Below are 23106 nucleotides of genomic sequence, written 5' to 3' on the forward strand. Positions count from 1 at the left end.
AAAAGGATTCTTTTTTTTTTTTTAAACGAGTGAAAACTTTTAATTTAGGTTTTGACATGTTCTGCTGATGTACATTGGAGCGAAGATTGGAACTTGCCTGCTGTCATCTGTTGCAGATTCTACTGAAATGTTAACCATTTAAGGTCCCGTCTGATGTGATTTGTCATGTTTAAGAACCACATATTTGTTACAACTAAATAGTATGTGTTGCTGGGTATTTCAGAGTTCTGGTTCACAGGATGAAAGAAGAAATTGCCCCAGGCAAGCTCAGGTCTTGCTCTTTTGTGTGTTTTCTTGTCATTCAAGAGCACACTGGTGTTTATTTTTAAAAACGCACCAGAAAAGTAGAATTCAAACTTAGATCTTTGACGTCAAGATTTATTCTCTTTCCACTGTGCCTACCTGCTTTGTCTTATAAGCTCCTTAGAGAGAGAAGATGTGTGTACTCTTCATTTTAAAATGCTTACTGGAAAAGCATACATACCCTGAAGAGCTTTTCTCTGGTTCATTTAAGTTCCCCAGGTATTAAGTTACACTAGGTGGTCAGTCTTACACTGGAGGGAAATACAGGAGGAGGAATAGGCATTGTTTCTTGCCTTCACGGACTCGTTTACTAAATATTTATTAAGAACTCACCAGGCTCCAGGTTCAATGCTAGGAATTTCCATATACATACTCTTTCTACATCCTTGTGAGATAAGGCTTCTTATTTTACCCTGGGAGAAGAGAGCTACGCAGACAGTTGTTTAGTGGGTGCTGTAGGTGCCAGGCAGTGGGCTAAGGTCTTCCCATACACATGAAGCTCTTGGAGAACTGTGAGTCAGGTCAGTCGAAAAGTATGATACCCGAACTAGGGTGGCAGTGGTTATGATGGCTCTGAGGTGGGTTGAGGAAGGAGAATCCACAGGACTTGGGAACTGTCTGGTTGTGGTGATGTGTGTGATGATGATGTGGTGGTCTGGGCTCTTCTCCCTCCATGGCGGGCATTAGAAAAGTAGTTGGTTTGAAGAGGAGATATTGAGTTCAGTCTGAGACAAGATGAATCTTGGGGGCCCATGGGATATCTGGGCAGATACTCCAGGAGAGCGATTAGGCATGTGGCCCAAGGTTCAGGAGAGTGCTCTGAAGTTGGGCTGAAGATCCCAATGTGGAAGTCATTAGCCATGGAAGTGGTGGTTTCACAGAGGGAGAGGGGGCAGAGTAAGCGAATCATGCAGAACTCTAGAACACCAGCTTTTAAGGGCACAGCTGAAGAGGAAGAGCCCAAAAAGGGGACTGGGGAGAAGCAGCCAGAGATGGACTAAGAATCAAGTGATAACCAGGAGAGATGGGTGTCCTGGAAATCAAACAAGGAGCGAGGCCTTTGTATCCCAGATCTAAGCCTGTTTTTGTTTCTTTTAACTACACAGCAACTACTTTTTCCTCTGAGCTCATTGGTGAGACATAGTAGGATAGGACAGCTAAATATATAAGCAGGAGAAGGAAAGATTTGCATGGGATGATATTTTGGTAGTTTTGAATGTCTGAGTTTTGCCCCACTAGAAGAAGAATCAGACCTGTTCTTTGAGGCCCAGAAAGCAAAATTAGGTCCAGAGAGTGGAATTCAAAGCGGTTGGTGGGAGGAATATAATAATAGCCGAGAGAGTGGATGAACGAAGGAAAGGGCTTCTAAGCATAGTGATGAGCTCCCTGTCAGGGGAGGTGGATATTCTGGAATGAAATCCCATCCTATGGGAGAATTGGTTAAATGACCCCCTCCCCCAGGTCGCTTCCTTGAGTATCAAGGAGGAAGATTTAGAGAGCTGAAGGAAGATAGGCTTTGAAGTGAGACAGTCTGGGTTCAAACCGTGACTCTGCTGTTTACAAGCTGTGTGACCTTGGGGAGATTACTTCACTTCTCTGAGTTTCAGGTACTCAAATGTTACGTAGAGATGGTAACGAGTGACTTGCCCACTATGTTATTTAGCAAGGTAATATGGAAAAGTATCTGGCACATAGTAGGTACTCATTAAATATAGGTAGCTGATAAGGACTGTGGTGGCTAAGCATTGTTGAGAGAACAGCTTGCTTAGTCGTGGGTGCCACCATTTGTGGAAAGGAGCGATTTAGAGGACCAAGGAGAAGACAGGTTAAAATTTAACTTGTGGGTGTTGTAAATCCTCCTGTGGCTTGACTTTAGCGTGAAAGGCTTACCATCTCCCCCCATGTGTTGCCCCTCTGTGACCCTGTGGTGGGGCCACTTATTACCCTGGCAACAGCCTGGTGAAGCACATGAGGGTAGCTAGACAAATGAGTCAGAAGGATGAGGTTCCTAGTTTTGTCTGTGCCCTAGCCCTGTGCCAAGGCCAGTGAGGCCATGGGAGTGAAAGCAGGGAGACCTACTGAAACCTGGTTGGCAGTTCTTCTCTCCCCTTTCGGATGGTCTCAGCAGGACATTTCTTCAAACGAGCCCACCTGGAGGGATTAGATCATCGACTCTTGCCCGGCACTGCATAGAAGAGAAAGAGAAGTGGAATTCCCTGTGGCTGGCCAGTTGGTCACACAGCTGGAAGGATCTCTTAAGGTTTTCTAGTCTAGTCCCTATGTTTTACAGAAAAGAAAGCTGAAAGGAAGTAACTGGTCACCCAGAGAGTGAGTTACAAAGCCGGGCCTCGAACCCGTGTCTCTTGATTTCTTTCTGCTTTACCACAGCAGGGCACTCGTCTTCGTGTTGTCTTGGCTAGATACAATCCTTGAAACTTGAGAATTTTGTCTGCCTTGGATTTTAAAAAAACAAACGCCACAGGCCAGAGAATGAGATATGCATGCCTTTTCTGTGGCATGTCTGTTTTTAATGCAAACATAAGACTTTGCAAGGATTTTACACAGATGAAGAACTTTAAACTTGCATATAGATATTTTTTAAATAAGACAAAACCTATGTAAAACAGTTTATGTTTAGCCTTTCAGAACTTCATCATAGCTAACAAGCCCACACCACATTAAACTCTGACATTGGGTTCTTTTAATTATCCAGCATGATTTTATGTAAAATGGGAGTCAAGACAGTACCTCTCCCATTTTAACTGTATTTCAAATTCTTCAGGAGCATCTTCATGTTTGAAGACAGAATTGCATTGGATTTCCTGTCCACTGGCCTCTTTTCTAAAACACTATTTGCTCATTAAACATGCCTCCATCTTTTTTTTCCAGTGGTAAGTTTAATGGGATGTTTCTCCCTCTCAGATTAATGACAAATACCAAGTTCTTCTATATTTTTGAAGAGCAGCTTCTACCATATTTTATGGCTTTGAATAGGGACTCTATTTGGGGGTTATTTAGGGCTTGGTGGTTTTGATAAGCTTGGAGTTCAGGAGGTTGGTATCAAGTCATACTAAGTTCAATTTGGGAATTGATCACAGCATTCTCCTGGATGTAGGCAAAGGCTTGGGAGAAAAGCTGGCACTTGGGAAATTATATTGACACACTCACCATATTATATGTGCCTTCTAGTTCAGTTGAGGAAGTTACAGCAACTTGGTAATTTTTCTCTTGTTCCTATAGGATAATTAGATGATGGAACCAGGCCCCGAGTGACATCCAGGCCTGACTGGAACGTCTGGCTCTGTTATTTAATAACTTTGTGTCTTAGGCAAGCCACCTCACTTCTTTGACCCTCAGTTTCTGCTTCAATAGAATCATTACGGGGATTGAATATATTGATGTTAGTAAAGAATTTGGCATGGGGCCTGGCACATAGTAGTTGCTTACTCAGTATTTGTTGAATAAGATGAATGCAGTTAGCTGGCAACATAGTAGCTGGAAAGGAGAAGGAGAAAGTTGATGCCCAAATCCTTGGTGGTTTTCTTGCCCTGGAAACAAAAGAATCAGGAAGTTAGAATCAATGAAGTTTATCTCTTCAGAGGCTACATACTTACTTCTGTTTACACTAAAACTGATTACTTGGTCTTAAGCTTGGAGCAGTTGCAAAGGTGGGTTGACCAGAGAGGTGGGTTGACTCATCCTTTTTGAGTCTCCTGCTAATTTCTTCTGTGGTTTCCTGGAATGCAAAGCCAGAAGCATACTCCAAAGCCACATTAAAATGCTGCATGAAGTTACCTGCTGTCTTAGGTGATCCACACCACCGTTCACCTTCATTAATGTGACCAGTCAAGAGTTATAGCTTCTTGTCACCCTGTGTTCAGTCTCCTCCTCACACCTCATCCATCTTGCTTGCCATTGCCACATTAATCTTCCCCAAACATCTCTTTCATCGTGTCTCAATCTGTGTCGGGTACGGGTCTCTTTGCCACAGGATAAAAGCCAGTGACACAGCCCACAGGGGTAGCCTCACAGCCACTATTCACTGAACACCTGGGACAAGAAAGGCACTGTGCTTGGTGTTTTATATGCACTACCTTTTGGAAAACAGTTTATTATCCCCACTTTACAGATAATGAAAGTGAGACTCGGACAGGTGAGGTAGCTTGCCCAAGTTCCCACAGTTAGTATGTAGCAGAGGCAGAATTCCAAGCCAGGACTCCCTGACTGGAAAGACTGGGCTGCTTTTGTTAAATCCTGGGCCTCCCTCTCCCAACCAGTTCTTCCACTTTTTACGGTGACACTGAGTGTTCCGTAATCTTCTGTGGACTAGGTGCGGATGTGAGGCACCACCTTTAATTTGGGATTAGGATTAGGAAGGCCTGGAGCTTGGAGGTTTGCCCCCACATGAGCCAGCATCTCTCAGGAAGTCAAGCCTTCTATTCTGGTTGGGATTCTTGGCACATCCTGGGTTGTAAGGATCCGAAAGACAAGGACCACTTAGCAGAGTGCTCAGCACAGAACAGGGGCTCAGTGAATGTCCAGTGACTGCAGAAAAGGACAAGTGGAGGCCTCAGATCTTCCTGAGCCCTCATCCAGGGAGCACGGCACAGGGAGGAGGGTGATGGGCGTTAGGATGGAGCCAGCAGGTAGTTACCTCTCAGAGGGGCCTCAAGATCCCCCTGGCCAAGCACTGGGGCAGCCGGGATCCAGGTAAGGGGACATGTGACTCGAGGGACTGTCTGCTTCTGCTCCTTTCAGGAACTTACTTCTGTCACTCAGACCTTCCTGCACTGCTCAGCCTACCCTTTCAAAGGACCCATTCAAACCCGAGCCCTGGCCTACAACCTAATTCGTTGTGCCTGGCGATAGTTACTCCTATCTGGGGACTTCCTGAGGCCAGAGGGGTGTGGCAGGAGAGCAGGAGTAAAGTGGTCTTCTGCTTTGAACTTCAGGCTGGGGAATTCAGATGTCCTTATCTAGAGCCGTCATTCATTCGTTCAGCATTTATGAATATGGCTCAGCCATATTTCAGGCATGTGTTTTTAGAGAGACTAGAGCGTGGGCTTGGGGGGCAAAGAGATCTAGATCGAATCCTGGCTCTGTGCCTTCGCATCTGGGTGGCTTTAGGCCCTCTTTGAGTCTCATTTCTTCTTCTGTGGAAAAACATGCAGCTAATACTTGCTTGCAGGGTTGTTGGGAAGTACAGTAATATATGTGAAGAGCCGTATAGTGGCATCTGGTCGGTAATAGACATTCGAAAAGTGGTAGCCTATTTTTTAATTGAAGTGTAATTCACATAAGACAAAATTCACCATGTTAACCATTTTAGAGTGTGTACAATTCAGTGTTCTACAAACATCATCACTATCTAATTCCGGAAAATTTTCATCACACAAAAAGAAATCCCTGTTACCCATTAAGTGGTCACTTCTCATTGCCCCTTTCCCCTGTGTCCCTGGAAAACATTAATCTACTTTCTATCTCTGTGGATATACCTATTCTGGACATTTCATATAAATGGAATCATACATTATGTGGCCTTTCTGTCAGGCTTCTTTCACTTGGCATAATGCTTTCAAGATTCATCCATGTTGTAGCAAGTATCAATACTTTATTTCTTTTAACGGCTGAATAATACTCCATTGCATGGACATACCACATTTTGTTTATCCGTTCATCAGTTGAGGGACAGTTGGCTTGTTTCCACCTTTTGACTATTATGAATAATGTTGCTATGAATATTTGTGCACAAGTTTTTGGTGGACATGTTTTCATTTCTCTTGAGTACATACCTAAGAGTGGAACTGCTGGATCGTATGGTTATTCTGTTTAACGTTTTGAGGAACTGCCAAGCTGTTTTCCATAGTGGCTGCACCGTTTTACATTCCCACCAGGAATGTATGAGGGTTCCAGTTTCTCCATATCCTCCCAACACTTGTTATGTTTATTCTCTGTTCTTTTCTTTTTTTGATTGTAGCCATCCTAGTGAGTATGAAGTATATCTGATAGTATTATTTTTGATTTACATTTCCCTAATGACTGATGATTTTGAGCATCTTTTCATATGCTTACTGGTATAGCCTCTTTTTATTATTCTTTCACTCAACTTTTTTTCTGATGAGCCTCTATACTGTATGACCAAGCCTGTGATACGGGCCCTGCCCTGTGGTTACCCACACGCCCGTGGGAAAGGCAGACCTCAGAACAGGTGATTGCAACATAGTAAGAAAATAGGCTACAGAGAAGGTATGTATAAGGTGTAATGGGACCTTAGAGGAGGAAAGAGGAGCTGAGTGGAGGTTAGGTGGAGTTTGTGTAACAGGAAGGAAAGGAGGGGGCATTCCAGTTAGATGGAGGGGGCGTGGAGCTTTGGGTATAGCCGGTGGGAGTTGGGCTCCTGTCGTCATATGGGGAGTAAGGCTCTCTCAAGCCAGGTGGCTGAGTAGGTCTCCACCTCCAGGGGCAAGCCTGCAGCAGCCCTGGGCCAGCCGCAGGCTCTGCTGAGCGTTGTCATCTGCTATAAGTACCACTCTTGTTGCCTTCAAGGCACATATACTCAGCTGATTTGATCCCACTTGAGGTCAATCTTTTGTCCCCCTTCCTACGGAAAGAGATCAGTGATGCTCATTGACACAGCAGCTTGCCTGACTTCTCACACCTACCACATAGCAGAGCTGGACTTGGAATCCAGGCTGTCTGACTTTTCCACACCTGCAGGCTGAACCTCAGCTCTTCTTACCTTAGCGTTCAAGGCCAGTTATTCTCCAAGCCCCAGCCACCTTAACTTCCTTTCTCACCTTTTCTTCCTGCCTATAACTGAACCACCTTTTGTAACCATTCCGGTCTAAATGTTTTTGCAATCTTTCTTTTTTGGTTTCTGTCCTTTACCCCTCTTCTTGCCGTCAGTAAATGGCTGTCCTTTTATGTACACTGACGGTCCAAGTGCTATTCGCTCCGCTCAAGTTCTTAACACACAGAATTGATCATCTTCACGGCATCCTGGCAATGTGAGTAGGAATTATTTACTTCAAGTCACAGATTAGGAAACAGGATCGGAGAAGTAAATTAAGTTACTCAAGACCACCCTGTAAGTAAGGAGTCTAGTTCAAAGGCCCTTCCTCTCCAATGCCTGCCATGGTTACACTGACCAAGGTGATCTCCCTTGCCCCCAAGATCCTAAAGCAGTTGCTTTCCCCTTATTCACATTCAGTATTTGAGATCTTATCTCAATCTTATTTGAGGGCTTTTCTTTTTCATGGGTTTTTATCTTGTGTCCCCTAAGCAGGTGTTCATTCTCAGTGCCCCAGGGCCCCAGCCAGATCCTGCAAGTGTGAATTCTCAGTAAATGTTAAGCGGAGGCATAGGAGGAAAAGCTCTGAACTCTGGTTGCACAGTCTGAGTTCTCATGCTGTTCATGTTATGGCACTAACTTCTGTGACCTTGCACAGTGATGTGCTCACCAGAATGGGAACCGTGCCTGTCTTGCTCCCCCTGTATCCCTGGGCCTGACTGCTGAGTAGACGGATGCAGGGATTTACCATTTGGAACCTCATCTCCATTTTGAAAGGGTTAAATGAAATGGTCTGAGGATTGCTCCCAGTTGAAATATTGCCCAGTTTTGTGAGCCTGAATGACTGCTTCTCTCCGTACCAGCATGATTCTCAGCTACAGAGCTTCCCCTCAGGGAGGCAGAGCATAGCTTGTCATTTCTAGTTTGGTGGCTACATCTCAAATTTTTGCCCTTGACCTTGTCAAACTGAAGGCTGACCCAGGAGCTTTGCCTCAACACATTCAGAAGTCCTAACACCCCCCCTCATCCGCTATATCCCTTTCAGTTTCTCTCCCTCTTTTTTCACATGTGAACACACCCACCCATCCCATTTCAGGATAATTTATTTGGAGCACCTTCTTTAGGTTTTATATTTTAGCAGCTTTTTGACTTAGAAGGAATGGACAGTGACTTATAGGAGGTGAGCTACTGCTCTTTTAGAAAGACCACGGTCCCTGCTGCTGTTCTTGCCTAACCCATTGGGTGTATTTTATAGGTACAAAGAGAACAAGAACAAGAACTGGCCTTTTTGTGAAACTAGAAGCCTAGGATTTCTGCTCCACTAGTGGGGAAGGGCATTTTCATCTCTGATCAGGAGGGGTTGTTAACAAGACGGCCTCTTCTTTTTGGGGACATTTCCCTTACACTAGATACCCTTCTTAAGTCATTCCCTTGTTTTTGTATTTTAATTGTATCTTTATCCACCTTACGCTTAGGGAAATAAAACGATTCTGAGCCTGTTGATAATACCAGCTTTTACATCCTGTTCATTGAGTGCCTAGTGTGTACCAGCCATGCTGTGTGGTTAAGTGTGTGAAGCATTGCTGCTGTCGTCCCCACGCTTCTTTATAGAGGAGACACCTGAGGTCATGCGATTAAGACCTTGTTGCTCCCTCCTCGCGCCCTGTCTCGGAAGAGCTGAGCTTCACACTGAGGCCTCTCTGATACTGCAGTCCCACCCTTGACCAGCTGGGGCTCCGTTCCTAAGATACATTCAGGAAGATTTGGCATTTGACTGCATTCTGGAAAAGTTAGGTGCTTACAGGCTTCCTTTTCAACTTTGCTAACAAGTTGTGAGGAGAGAAGCCTGGACTGGGGGAAGTGTAAGAGCATGTTCAACACACACACATATATGTGCACACACACTCACACATAAAGACCCTGAGAGACAGAACTTAACCACTCCCTGGCCACATGCTACATCCAGCATTGGGCAACATGCTACAAACTACATTTAAGATATAGCAGCAGTGGGAACCTTTGAGGAGTAAGAAATAGTAATTCCCAGAGTCCCAGTTCAGGCCCAGAAAACAGGACCTCAAAGTATTTACCACAAGGGCCAGTTCCAGAGCATGCTCGAGTTTCTACCTCTGGAACTGTGCTCTTTGAATTTTTACTGTTGACATCTACAGTGAGAGACAGATCTGGGAAGTAAAGTTTGGAATCTGTGCAAGAGAAAAATAATTCTCTTTCAGATTATCTGAAGTTGAGTTTAAAGAATAAGAAAGTGAGGAGAAGTAGTATCCCTTTGTATTTGTGTAGCACTTTTGTAGTTTGTAATGCACGTCAGTGTGTGTTGTTATCACACGTAAGCAGTGGTTGAGATGCCAGAGGCCTGTTTCCCACTCCTGCCTCTTCCTCAGACTCACACCCTGGGCACGCGCCTTCCATCCTCACCTGTAAGATGAGAGAGAGTTGGGCTACTTGGTCACTGAGGCCTCCCAAACTCTGTCATTTCATTATCTGATACCAGTAAATGTTGCTAGTTACTCTTCCTGTATCTGTCTTAACTCAGCCTGTCTTGTGTCTGGGCTGTGGGGAGGCTGTACCTCAGCTCCAGTTCAGGCTTTATCTCCGTAAGAGCTATCATCCTTTCATGCTCATCAGTACCTGAGCGGGCAGAAACCCACCAGGTTTTCCTGGGAGATCATTTGCTTAGAAATATCTCGGTTGTTGAGGGATTCATGTGCTAGTTAAGTTAAAACCAGATAGCAATCTAAGGGCCATTCCAGTTCCAAGATTCTAGAATTCCATAAAAGGCCACCCTTGAAGATATACTTAGGGAAACCCCTCAGCACATTCACTGGGCGCTATTTCAACGCTTTGTATGGTGGTGCCTTTAGCATATGCCCTTGATCCTAGAGTTTGATCTGCACTGCTGCTACTAGGAGCCCTGCATGTAGAGGGGAACAAACATGTCTTGGGTTTGTTTGCTTTTCCTTTTTAACTGGTCTGGCCTCAGACATTCTCTAGTATTTGAGGTTATGGGCATTTTGAGCATTTTGACTCATAATGAACCTTATTCTCTTGCTATGCATTTTAGAAGACAAATCTGACCTTGAAAACAGTGTGATGCAGAAGAAAATAAAAATCCCCAAACTTTCTCTCAATCATGTAGAAGAAGATGGGGAAGTTAAAGATTACGGGGAAGAAGATTTACAGCTTAGACACATCAAGGTAACAAAATCTTTCCTCTTCTTTGGAAGTACGGGGCAGCAGTTTCAGATTTCTTATAGCTAAAGAATTCCAGTCTGGCCTCCTCTGCCCATGTAAATGCCCCCTGGTGTCACAGGCCATGACTTTCTCACGTTGGGAGAGGCTCGGGACGGCTAGCGTGAGTTTGCTCTGCTGGCTGACTTTCCAGGGAGCGCTGTCCTGTTTGTACCATCTGTGCAGCGTCATCGCTGCTAAGGGTTGGGAGTGGTGCATTTCCGTCTGGCCTCCAGCTCCGGAGAGGTCACTGCTAGGCTCCAGGAACATGGCTGCTCTTGGGCAGCAGTTCAGAGCCAGTCACTATCAGGCTGCCCCCAAACAGCTAAGGGTGGACTCACGAGGAGGTGGGGTGCGCCAGGTTCAGACAAAGGGCTTAATGTGACCTTGGGTTGGAAGGAAACTTGTGTGTGAGGTTGCATTTCCTTTGGTGTGCGCCCTAGTTGCTCTCCTCCAGCCTTTGCTTGTAAGCCTGCTGAATATCTTGCTCGATAAGCCAGATGTTTTTTTCTGTACGATGGGTGCCCTGGAGGAAGGGAGGAGGAAGAGGGATGCCTTCTGCACTGACTGCAGTCTGCTTTTGGACACAGGCCAAGGACATCCCCAAAGCATAGTCCAGAAGATGCAGTTGAGTTTAGTTCATGCATTCATTGCACCCGTGCTATGGGCCTTGGCCCCTTGCTGGTTCCTGGGGTCATAGAGATTAGACAGACATGGTCACTGCCCTTAGTGGTCTCACAGTGTAGTGATGCAGACGGGTATCCAAAGCGATCATTATAATTTTAATGAATAAACTCATCTAGACTACCAGCAGCACTTTATCCCAGTGGATAAATGACAGGATAGGATTTTGTCATGTAACCTAATCTCAGAGTCATGTTTGTTTTGTTTTTTTCCAAAATTTTCAGGAACTCATCGAGAGGTTAAGCAGGCTTGACCAGACACAGTTAAGTTGTCTGGAATCTGGTGTCTCCAGCTGTCTGCATCTCCCACAAGTGCCCCCGTCAGGAGAGCTCCTACAGCCCTTCTGCACTGGTCCTCTAACTCCCACTTCCCCTCAGTGGGAGCTCTGTCCACTCGAGCTGGAATTGGCCTCCGGCAGCTGAAACCCCAGCTCCTGGGTAGTCCTAGATAATTGTCTTCTCACTAAACTGTCCTCTCTGTATCCACTTCTTGCTGAGCTTCAACTTGACCAGAGTCCAAGGAGAGGCTAACACACGTGGGGGAAGGAGCCTGGTGCTCTAAGTCGGGCTTCACGTTCCGGGTCTGACTCTGTAGCTCACCGTGTGACCCTGAGTGTAGTCCTTCCCCTCTCTGAGCCTCAGTTTCCTCACCTGTAAAATGAGGGAGTTAAACAGAAAGAACCTTCCAGTGCTAGCGTTCTTTGAACCTTTCAGTTACGTAAACATTTATCCCGCCCCTGCCAAGTGCCAGTTCTGAGTAGGCAGTGGAGGAACAGAAAGTAAGACATGATTCCTGCCCTAGATTCGAGTCCTTAGCACCCTTCCCAACTGCAGCATTCCTGAGGAAAAGTTTACTTGGTGGAATGCCCTTTTCTGTGTGGGGGGGGGAGCGGGGGGAGGGGCTTTTATGTTTTTGTTGTTGAAGAGATTTGAGTGATGGCTCCCCCGGGATGGCTAGGCCTGGCCTGATTTGTTACCGATTCTCCACAAATACACATTGAATACTCCCTGTGAACAGATCACTGCCTGGGCCCTGTGGGTAGGGTGGGAGGCTGGGGAGTTGGGGAGGGCAGTCATGATATTATAACATGCACCCAAGAGGCAGAGTGATGGAGCGGAAGAAGTGCTGGCCTGGGAAACCAGAGTCCTGCTTCTGCCACTAACTGACTGTGTGACTTGGGGCGAGACCCTTCCCCACTCTGGACCTCTGTTTCCCCCTTTGTAAAGTGACGGGCTTTGACTACGTGTCTGCGCAAGTTTCTCCAAGCACTGATGTTCTGTGGTTCTGTGATTCTAGGATTGTCTGGGGAAATATTGAGCCGCAGCCCAAGAAAGTCCCAGCTGCCCTTGCCTGAACTGATTCTCGTTGTCCTACACAGAGACCCGAGGGGCGGAAGCCGAGTGAAGCGGCGCACAAGAGCATCGAGGCAGTGGTGGCCCGGCTGGAGAAGCAGAACGGCCTGAGCCTGAGCCACAGCACATGTCCGGAAGAGGTCTTCGTGGAGGCCTCACCGGGCCCAGAGGACATGGACAGTCTGGAGGACGCCGGTGTGCCCCGGGCTCTGTATGAGGAGCTGCTGCGCAACTACCAGCAGCAGCAGGACGAGATGCGCCACCTCCAGCAGGAGCTGGAGCGGACTCGCAGGCAGCTGGTTCAGCAGGCTAAGAAGCTCAAGGAGTACGGGGCGCTGGTGTCCGAGATGAAGGAGCTCCGCGACCTCAACCGGAGGCTGCAGGACGTGCTGCTCCTGAGGCTGGGCAGCGGTGAGTGCTCCCGCCACGGGCCGCCTGCCACTCCCCGCGGGGGCATGGCGTGTGCCGCCCCCCTTCCGGGAGGGCACCGGGGACAGGCAGGCCGAGCTTCCCTGAGGCGAGGGAAGGGCAGAGTTACCCCAAGGGAGAGCCACTCCCCTCTCGGAGCCAATCTGACAGGAGCTTCGGCGTGCGGCAGCCTTAGCTCTCCAGAGCACAGCGGGCAACGTCAAGAAATGGGGCTCGGAGAACGAGAGCTGGCAGCGTATTTGCCACCACTCGTTTATGCATCCATGTGGCAAGAGGCAGGACCAGGGGTAAGAGGAAACCTCTCCAAGGGGGTTTCAGGATAGTAAAGAGAGCTAGACAGCATCCCGGCAAATGTACTACTTTTAAGTCAGAAAGTGATCAGTGCCGCAGGAGAGACGTGGATAAGATGACAGGAGAGTTCAAAGGATGGAGCGAGGCTGTTTGTAACTGAGGGAGACTTCGGGAAGGAGGTGGGCCTTGAAGGGTGGGCGGGCTTTCAAGGCACAAGAGGAAGCAGAGGGCAGCAGTCTCACTGGGGTGTTGAGAAGAGAGACTGCAACTGTAGTTCAAGAACAGGCGATTGAAGGCCTTGAAAACTATACCAGCCTGGGGTGTCTGGACTTGTTTTGGTAGGAATGAGAAAAATTAAAAAGGTTTGAGCAGGGAGGCACACGACCTTAGGTTAATGTAAAGATGTATAAAACTCCTCAGGTTTGCTCATAGAAGAACTTGATAGGCTCTTATATTGCAACTGAATTTAACAAACTAGGTTTTTAGATATTCACATCTGACGTGGTTTAGAAGCAGGAATCAAGGGAAATCTGAAAGGGAGCAGCTTTGCCAGCAGGGAGAAATGACTCCTTACCTGAGAGGAAAAGACAGAAACGCTCTTTCAGAACACAAGAATCCAGGACTGCACAAACTAGAGGCCAGTCAGTATTGAGCAAATCAGTATAACCCAAGTTCAGAGCCTCCACGTGCCCTGCGGACAGTCATTAATAAGCCTGCATCAGTGTTCTTGGCTTCGAAAAGGGAAGAGCCTAGTCTAGAGACACAAGTGCCATCCCCGAAGTTTAAATCAAAGGCACTTTCATACTCAAGAAGGGAGGCTTGTGTTATCTAGATAACAGGTTGACATGTAAAGCCTCATTTCTCTTTGATGTTCAGATAGAAGTGCTACCTTACTTAGATTTACAGGTGCCTTTTACTACCTAGAGTATGTGCCCAAGGCAGTACCTCAGTAGATCTTCAGGGTGGCCTAGGGAGTCGGTCAAGAGGCCTTTTCATGCCCTTGTCGCAGAGAAGGAAGCTGAGGTTGGGACTTAGGCAGAGTCACCTGGGGAGGCAGAGGCAGAGCTCACCCCGAACCGTATCCCCAACTCCTAGGCTAGTCGTGCCCCCACCCCCTGACTCCGCCTTGGCCGTTCTGCCAAATCATAGCCCCTAGAGGCGCACAGTGACACCAGAGGTCACATGCGGTGTGCGACGTAAAAACTTATTAAAATTTTTTTATCAAAATAAAATCTCAAAGAGAAACCCTAACTGTAAAAAAGTGTGAAAACTGTATTGATCTTGGAGTCGGGGTGGGAGGCGGGAGAGAACTGAGGTTTTCAGAGAGAAAAAGTGTTTTCCTGGTCTTCGGATGAATAATTTTTATTTTCCTTGCACTCTGTATGCTACGCCTTCTGTAAACTTCTTTGGGGTGGAGGGTGGGAGGGGAACAAAGCATACCAACAACAAAAACTCTCCACGTCATTATTTCAGCTCCCAGGGAAACTGCCTGTTCTGTATGATGATGACCTGAGTTTAAACTCCAGAAGCCACTCCTAGCCCTCTGGGGCAGTAAGACACTGCCTTTTGTATCAGCGTGTTCCTCTTTAGTCTTAAAACACTTAGACAAACTTGGCCCCGACCATAGTTTCAGTGTCTTGATCATCCCAGGCACTCCCACCCCACAAGCCTTGAATGTCGTCTTGAGGGCCAGTGGCTGGCTCTTCTCTGATCTGAGTCACTGTCGTCATCACAGTGGGATGGACTGACTGTAAATCAGCTCAAGACACGAGTATGCGTAAAGCACCCACCATGTGCAGTGCCTTCTGCTCCAGGGACCATGGGTGTCCCAGAAATCACACCTGCTCTCCGTGACCTGTGAAAGCTTAAAGTCCATCGATGAGCCCTTGTTAATCAGAAAATGATAACGTGTCAAGTTCTAAGATAAATCCACAAGAGTGTACTAAAAGGCTCCCTACTCTAAGGGGAGCTTGTATGTTTTCCTGGATGTAGTCTAGTCTGTTCTAGTCTAGTCTTTGGAACCAGATAGGGCTGGATTTAAACCCAACTTCCCCACTTCCCAACGCTGTGGCTTTGGGAGCCTTCTTTCCTTGCGTTCTTCCCTCCTCCCTCCTTCCACAAATATTTACTGGTCTCTGCTGTGTGCCAGGCATTTTGCCTAGTGGTTAAAGTGCAGTACATTCAGGATACCGCCCTTGCCCACTCCCCTTGAGGAGCTCAAAGCTTGATACGGGAGACAGCCACTGACACAGTGCCAGCACAGGGCTAGAAGCTCTGCTGTGGGACAGCAGAGGAGCGGCATCCATCGAATCTGGGGGATCGGGGAAGAAAGGCTTCCTGAAGGAAGCGACTTCTCAGCTGGAGCCTGAAGGATGCATTTTTGTTATCCAGGCAGGGGTGAGTGGGTGGGAAGACCAAGGAGCAATCTAGGCAGACTCTGAGACTTGGTGTTCTCATCCGTAAAATGGAAATAATAACGCCCGTCTCACAGCATAGGGATACACAGCATACTGTCTGGCATTCTGTTGATGCTGAATTACCATTAGCTCCTTTTTCATACCATTTCGTGGAGGGGCTAAGACAGAGACTGATTTGTTTTTTAACTCTTGACTCTCCTAACCAGTAATTGGCTGTGTGACCTTGAGTAGGTTAACCAACTTCTCTGCCTCTCAAGGTCTTCTATCATAGAAGAGCAAAGGAGTTACATATGTATTTGTTCATTCAGTCAGTCAGCTCACATTGACCACATGCTTTCTGGGCTTAGGAACTTGGGGAGATACAAAGAAGACTAAGACATTGGAAGCTGGGGAGGGCGTAGTGATGGAGGTAAACATGTAAGCATGTGATTGAAATGCAGTGTACCGAATTTTGGGGAAGGGGCTAACATTTGAAGGTGGAAGGCTCTCTGATTGAGTCTGGGAAAACACCCCCTGCTGTAGCGGCTCCTGCACTGTACACATGCCCAAGAAACCTATAACAAGGCAGAGAAGAGCCAGAAAGGGACTGAAAGACCCTCTTTGCTTCTCAGCAGCACATTCCAGCCTGGGGTTGATGCGTGGCCTGGGCTGCACCATCCTTGCCCGCCCCCTGCGCCCAGCTCAAGCGTTGCTCTTGGAGGCCTCCCCTTGTGTATTTTCTCCCTTCCACCTTGCCAGGGGCCCCATCTCAAGGATCTTTGTCCATCTTGGGTGCTGGACCATCCACAGGTCAGGGATGCTCAGTTTTAAAAAGAATCATTGCTGACTTCCCCAGGCATTGGGATCCTACAGTCTGTAGATGGGAGAGGGCAGAGAGCCAGAGCCTGACCTCTTGAGCCCGAGGGGCACCTCGGAGTGGCGAGCAGGTCCTCTGGCAGGAGGAGATGTAATGGTGCAGCCGGTGGAGGGTAGGGGCAGAAGGGCGGGAGCAGCAGCAAGATGGTGTAAGAAGCTGTTGGAGAGACTTCGCTGGCTGACTCACTTCTTCATTTGAGTGTTCATTCTTTCATTCATTCCACGAATAAACACAAGATGGATTTAACAGAAAAAATTCTCTAGAACTTGGAGCCTTGGAGTTGTGAACGGGCTTAGACAGGATATAGGGTGTTGCCCTCACGTTGCTGAGGAGGAAACAAGCCCAGAAAGTGCCTCAAGCCTATTCCCAGGGGTCTCCTGACAGCTGGTCCTGGGAGCCTCTCTCTGGGCCCTTGCCCACATGCCCTTCTTTAGCCCTTGGACTTCACTGTCACGGACGTGGGGGTGACCCCCCCAGCCTAGTCCTCCCAAAGGACATCTCTCTGTAAAGTAGAACTTTCCTTTTGTATGATCTTAGCATGGGAGTCCGCCCTCTCTGATGGGAAGGAACCTCGCTCTCTAACCCAGAGAGTCCCTTCGCTGGGAGCCTCTGTCGTGGTGTCAAAATTAAAGGAAGAAGCATAGGTAAAGAATAAAGCCCTGTGACCAGCATATTGTAAGTGTTCAATAAACACCAGTCTCTTTCTCCTTTCCTGCCCTTTCCTGTTTGCCTTCTCCCAAAGAGATAAGTGCTGAGGACACAAAAAGCATGAAGATCTTCTACTTTATAAAGTGCAGATTTATTTGTGTGTGTGCATTCATTTATTCTTTCATTCATTCATCATTTATTAAGGGCATCCATTGTGCCAGGACTGTGTTAGGCGCTGGAAATATGTTGATAGAAAGTCCCTTTCTAAAACATTCACGAGCCTAGAGTGAGAGTGGTGTTTATTAAACCAGGGCTTGGCAGTCTCAGAGAGTTCCAAGGGGGTGAGGGGTAGCAGAACAGTGAAAGCCAGTTAGTCGCAAGGCTCTGGTATATGAGAAGGAGTAAACGCTAGCGTCTGTCTTGGTTTCCCCTCAGCCAGATTCCTTGCTCTTAGAGGTCAAAGACCGAGGCTTAGACATCACCCTCAGCTTTTAGCACTCTCAGTACCTCTTAGATAGTTAAAATCGTTCCGGTGTGATTCAGGTAACATTAGTTCAACTGAGGCTGGGAAGGGCTCTGTGAGTGACATAGAGGAGGAGACGGAATCCCTGCCTTCAAGTTGCACACACAGCCCGAGGCGGGGCACAGCCCTGTACACCGGACAGAACAGAGCAGATGCCGTAGCTGCAGGGGGAGGCCTGTGATGGCTTTGCATTCTGTGTGTGCGTTGTAGGGAATGTAGGTGGAGACGATGAGCTCTGACCAGAAGAGGCATAGATGAGAAGGAGAATATCAGTAATTCACATGTACAAGACACTTCACAGGCTTCAAAGACCTTGACATTTTTATCTCATTGGACCATTCCGATAGCCTTATTGCAAGGCCAGGTAAGGATTATTATCTCCATCTGAGAGAGGAGAAGGCAAAAAGAAGAGATAACGTATGTCCCTGTCGGCCAGATCACAAGCTAGTTGAAACTTTTGAAGGAGAAAGCCACTGTGGCCCGCAAATCTGTCCTGCCTCTTTAGAGCTGGGTCTCTATCACCTCTGTTCCCCTCTGGGCTCGTGCCTTGTGCTCCGTCCAAGGTCCGTTAAAATACCAGCTTTGATCTTGAAGATCCTGCGCGGCCTGAGCTGGACTCTGAGCACGGGTCTCTGACAGTGCCTTTGAAAAGGCAGCTGACGTCAGCCAGTGCCTCCTGCCGGCTCCCCCTGTACTGGAGGCACCGCGGGCTCTGGCAGCAGATATTACTTGGATTTGAATCTCGGCTCTAATCCTTTAACTGCGCAGCTTCAAGCAAAATGACTTAACCCTTCTCAGCCTCTGTTTTATCCTCTGTAAAATGAACATCTTAATGCCTACCACATACAGGCCCAGAGAGCATGGTCAGTGACTAAGAGCCTGCATGGGCCCTGAGGCCAGAAATACTGGAGTTTTGAACCCTGGCTTTTCCGTAGTCTGATTTTGTTACCTTGGGCAAGTTACTTAAAACTTCCTGGGCCGTAGTTTCCTCATCCAAAAAGCAAGGTCAATGCCAGTACCAACCTTTATGATTCTTAAGAGAATTAAATGAGCAAATGCATGAAAAGACTTCCGCCCAGGGGCTGGCACATAGTAAGTGCTCAGTGGGTCCAGCATTAATGATGTAGGATCATTTGAGGATTCGCATGAGATAACGTGTATATGGTGCTTGGCACGCCATAGGCAATCATTGTCCTACAGCAGAGCACGGATGTGGTTGTCTTGGCGTATCTTAATCTTTGGTCAACCCCTCCTGTCTCCTGGAGATTGCTACTTTCCCTTGTAAGTCCTCAGAAATCATATTTGAATCATCTATTTTATAGGTACGCCTGGACTTGATTTCAAGCTCACTGGTCTGTGGTTTACTGAACTCTCCCTCTTTTCCTGGGCAGAATTCCAGTCTTCCTATCTCCAGTCCTCAAGCACTCCTTTTGACCCCCTTGATTCTTCAGACATCACTGTTTATGGCTCAATTTTCTCTCTGTCACGGCTCTCCTCCTGGGGCCCGTTCCACTCAGAGCTCTTTTCCACCTCCTCCAGCCTTCAGTTCACTCTCACCAATACACAGGAGTGCTCACAAAAGTTGGGCTTTGAGAGAAGGCTAAGAGGATGAGTGGTATCCCCGTGACCCAGGAGGTCCACAGCCTGCCACTGCCTCACTTACTGATGGAGTAGGGCCCAAACCGCTATGCCCAGGGCCTCCTAACCCCGGGTGGCAGGAAAAGGTCTAGCAGTGAGAACTGGAATTGTTTCTCTTAAAGGTATTGGCCATCTCCCACTTTGAAGGACTTTCTGCACTCTTGACTGAATCAACACATTAGCCACAGTTCATCCTAGATTGTTCTAAGAGCTGATTTCAGAGTGGCAGGACAGTCCAGGACCCTCCTTCCTCTTTTTCCCTAGCGTTCATTTCTCTGGGGCAATGGGGAGGGGGCTGAGGGACAACTCCAGGCCGTCCCTTTGTTCCTGCTCGGGGAGCCGGGACATGCAGGAGTCACTGGGCTTCTCTTCATTGCCAGAACAGGACTGTGCTTCCCACTTGAAGCAGGGATTTGCCTTGCTGGTCGTGGGCTTCGGTGTGGCTGTGTGGCAGGCTTGTTTTCCGCTGGCTTTGCCAGTCAGAGCAGGTGGAGGTGGGAGAGATGGGGAAGGGCTCCTTATTAAGGGCAGTGGCTGGCCCCTCTGAACACCTGCTTTGAGCCTGCCGTTAGGTGCTTTCCACACAGAAAACAACCTCAGCAGTAGATAGGATCATCAGATGAGGATGCGGGCTCAGAGAGAGGAAGTGAACGTGTCCAGATGACAGGAGAGCCTGATGGAGTTATGAGAGAGGCTGGCTCATCCAGGAGCCACAAGTGGTTTCTGACTGGACTGCGCAGAGGAGAAGTAGGTAGGAGGGACAGACAAGGCTGCAGAAGCGGGTGAGAGCACCTGGAAACTGCCCCGTGGCGCACAGGGGCTCCTCCCCACTGGAGTGGCCTGGGGTGCAGTCCCTCAATCTCGGAGTCACCCTCTTCCTCTGAACCAAGCAGATCAAATCGTTCCTGCTCTCGAAGGGCTCATGGCCTGAAGGCAAGAGCCAGCAAAGCCAAAGCCATGGATTGACTTGCTTGGGAGATGTCAGCCGTGTGGTGAAACTCTGCCCCCCCCCCCTTAACTCCTGCCCGCAGGTGCTCACTGTGCCCGTGGCAGCCCTGCAGGCTTCTGAGGGCGGCCCTTACGCCGCCTGCCCCGCTTATTCCCACCACAACCCCTCAGTCTTCCCACCCAGCCAGTTCTGGTCCAGAGCCAAAGGCCATGTCATATGCACACAGTGCCTGTCTGGCAGCGCAGGCCCGTGATGTTCCGCATATCCTTGCCATTTGGATGCTTCCTGGGTCCAGACAGTTGGGCGGGGAGGAAGGTGGAAGAACCGTGGATGAAGAACCAGCCCAGCTTTGGCCACCAGCTGGCAGGGGGTAGGCTCAGAGCTCCTAGAGGTGAGATGAATCCTGGTGATACCCTCTCCTCCCAGCTGCCCCCCTGCACGATTGTGGATCTCCACAGACACCCCAGGAAGGTGAGAGAAGGTCAGAGATGAGCTGAGGGTGTCCCACAGGGTGGGCATTACGTGAGAAGCCCGTGCAGTCCGAAAACTGCAGTCAGCCGAAGAGGTGTAGGGAGAGAGCAAGCCTTTGGGAGTCTGGCAACCCTGAATTGTTTGACTTTCAGCAAGTTACTTTACCTCTCTGAGCCTCTGCAAAGATGATAAGATAGATTTTGCAAGACTGCCATGAGGATTAACCTGTTTCATTCAACCCATGTTTAATGAGTGTTCGCTGTGGGCCAGGGACATCGTGCTGGGTGCTGGGGATATAGCCGTGACCAGGACGGTAGCTGTCCTCAGAGTTTCCGTCCTAACCAGGAAGATGGTAAACAAATAGTAACTTGACACTGGGGTGTCAAGATTAAAAGGTTTAAACGATAGGTATTTCAATGTAAGGTACTAACAAAGAAGATGTCCAGCGAGTGTTGGTCACCTTTCCTTTTCAGGGAGAAGCAAATATGTCCTTTGAAATGGGCATCTACAGTTCCTCACAGTGGGGAAAATACCTTGACCCCCACGACTAGGGATTTGGGCCAGCTCCTGCCACCCCAGTTTTCCTGGGCTTCTATCCCATGGAGAGGGGGCTCTCTAGGTCCATTCCACCTCCGCTCTGCGGTTCTGACTCCCCGAGGGACCCGCCCCACTGTGAGGGCATCCACATGAGCTGCAGGGGTTTTGTCCGACCCAGTACCTCAGGCTAGAACAGCCTCTCCTGCCTTTGCCCAGCAAAGCCTACCCCAGCCTTCACACACAAAGGGCCCTCAGAAGATGGGGAGGGATGGGGGAAGGACCTGAGGAGCTGTTGCTGATGGGGATGCCATCCCCCTGCCTGACCAGCCCTCCACCTTCCCTAGACCTTATCACCCATCAGGCTCCAGTCGGAGCTCACCTCTTCCCTAAAGCCTTCCACGATCCCGGAGCCAGTGGGGACCTCTCCCTCCCCAAACCTGTGCAGGTCATCATGCTGCCCACTTCCTGGTCGGTGAGTGAGCCTCCATTATGTGCTGCTTGCCTTCAGCATATGAAGATAACTACCCCACCCCAGCCCTCCCAACCCATTCCAGGCCCCAGCACAGAAGCTGGTGACCGTCCTGCTGAAGGCTTCCTAGTCTCCTCCAGGTGTAGCACCCTGTCCTTTGCTTCTGTTCCCAAGTCTTTATCCTTACCCTTGTCAGGATGGTAATGATCTGTTGCCTATGTCTTTCCACTACTGGACTGCACATCACTCAAAGCCGCCTAACCCAGGCCTGGCACTTAGTAGGTGCCTAGTAGATTCTCACTGAAGGAATGAGACCACATTTGTCCCAGCCCTCACTGGAAGCACAGCGGGGCTAAGAAACAGATGCGTAGCTACGGCAGCAGATGAGAGTGGCCGATGCCTTTTGAGAGGGGATGCTGGGGCCCACAGAGGGGGATCCACCTGCTGCTGTCTCTTTCCCAGGCCTTTGTGTACTACCTCCTTCTTTGCTACTAGCTGTTCCCATGCTCAGGTCCTTTTCGACAAGTGTAATCATCTTTTTTTGCCAGACCCAGTGTGCCTCTGTGCTACGGGAGGGGTATGCTTTAAGTATTTTGACTTGATTCATTTTGCATTTAGGAAGAAACTAGAACTATACCTATAGCAGAGAAACTTCCTATTTACTTGCAGAAATGAATGGAAGCCTTGAGTACTTTTTCAGAAAAAATCTAATATTATTAGCCTCTTTTGTTTCAGCCGAAATCAGAAATGGTACTTAGTGTCCAAACATAAATTTTGAAGATATAGGCGATTTTTAAGTCTCCTGGAAGTAACATAAGCATTAACTTCTTAGACAGGTTTTCAGGAAGAATAGCATTAGTCCAGTTGAAGGTAGACAAGAACAGAGAATGGTGTAATTTTATTTATTTGTTGTGCCAGTAAACGTTTACCAAGCCCCTTACTGTGTGCCACGACTCCCATTTCATGGGAGAGGCCTCTGGGGCTTAAAGAAGTAGAGGAAATCATAGAACCAGGATTTACACCAGGTGTTCTAGCACTAAACCCAGTATTTGTCCATCAACTCACAGCTGTTTGTATGCTGTGTAATAAGAGTTTTACGCGTTACATTCTCAACTTGTCCAGAATTGGGACGTGCTGTATTTGTCTCTGGGTCCCCAGTGCCTCTTCCAGGGCTCCATCTTGGTCTGCAGTCAGGGATTGTGTGATGAATAGGCTCATGAATGACTGAATGAAAAGACAAGCACTATCTTTTATACTCCTTCAAAAGCTTTCTTTACCCAGCTGAGAGGTTTCTCTCCATGGAAGGTATATTTTCTCCAAAATAAACCTGAAGTGGATCAAAAGGCTTTTTTTTTTTTTTTTTGATTCCTACTCTTCCCACAAGTGAAAAAAGTTCCTTTGTTACTTAAAATATCTGCACCAGATCGTGCAATGCCGTCTCTTAGCGCAAGTGCTTATTATTGTGGCTAATTTGGTCACGTATGTTTCAAGGAGAACAAT

General features: G+C 48.0%; 2 protein-coding genes across 3 annotated transcripts in view; both read left to right on the top strand.

Moving 5' to 3' along the window:
• AGBL4 (AGBL carboxypeptidase 4) overlaps positions 1 to 23106 on the top strand; it is a gene marked incomplete at both ends in the record, with an annotated part of 1417540 nt that overhangs the window by 1160123 nt on the left and 234311 nt on the right. The window lies entirely within an intron of this gene.
• The window catches only part of BEND5 (BEN domain containing 5), a gene marked incomplete at its 3' end in the record, with an annotated part of 47415 nt that overhangs the window by 5324 nt on the left and 18985 nt on the right, over positions 1 to 23106 (top strand). Inside the window, exons 2-3 of the mRNA XM_082856501.1 lie at positions 10176 to 10309; positions 12405 to 12789. Coding sequence (XP_082712627.1) covers positions 10176 to 10309; positions 12405 to 12789 — 519 coding nt within the window. The remainder of the gene's footprint in view (positions 1 to 10175; positions 10310 to 12404; positions 12790 to 23106) is intronic.

The sequence above is a fragment of the Leucopleurus acutus genome (assembly GCF_964270905.1).
Source record: "Leucopleurus acutus genome assembly, chromosome: 2".
Taxonomy (NCBI): Eukaryota; Metazoa; Chordata; class Mammalia; order Artiodactyla; family Delphinidae; genus Leucopleurus; species Leucopleurus acutus.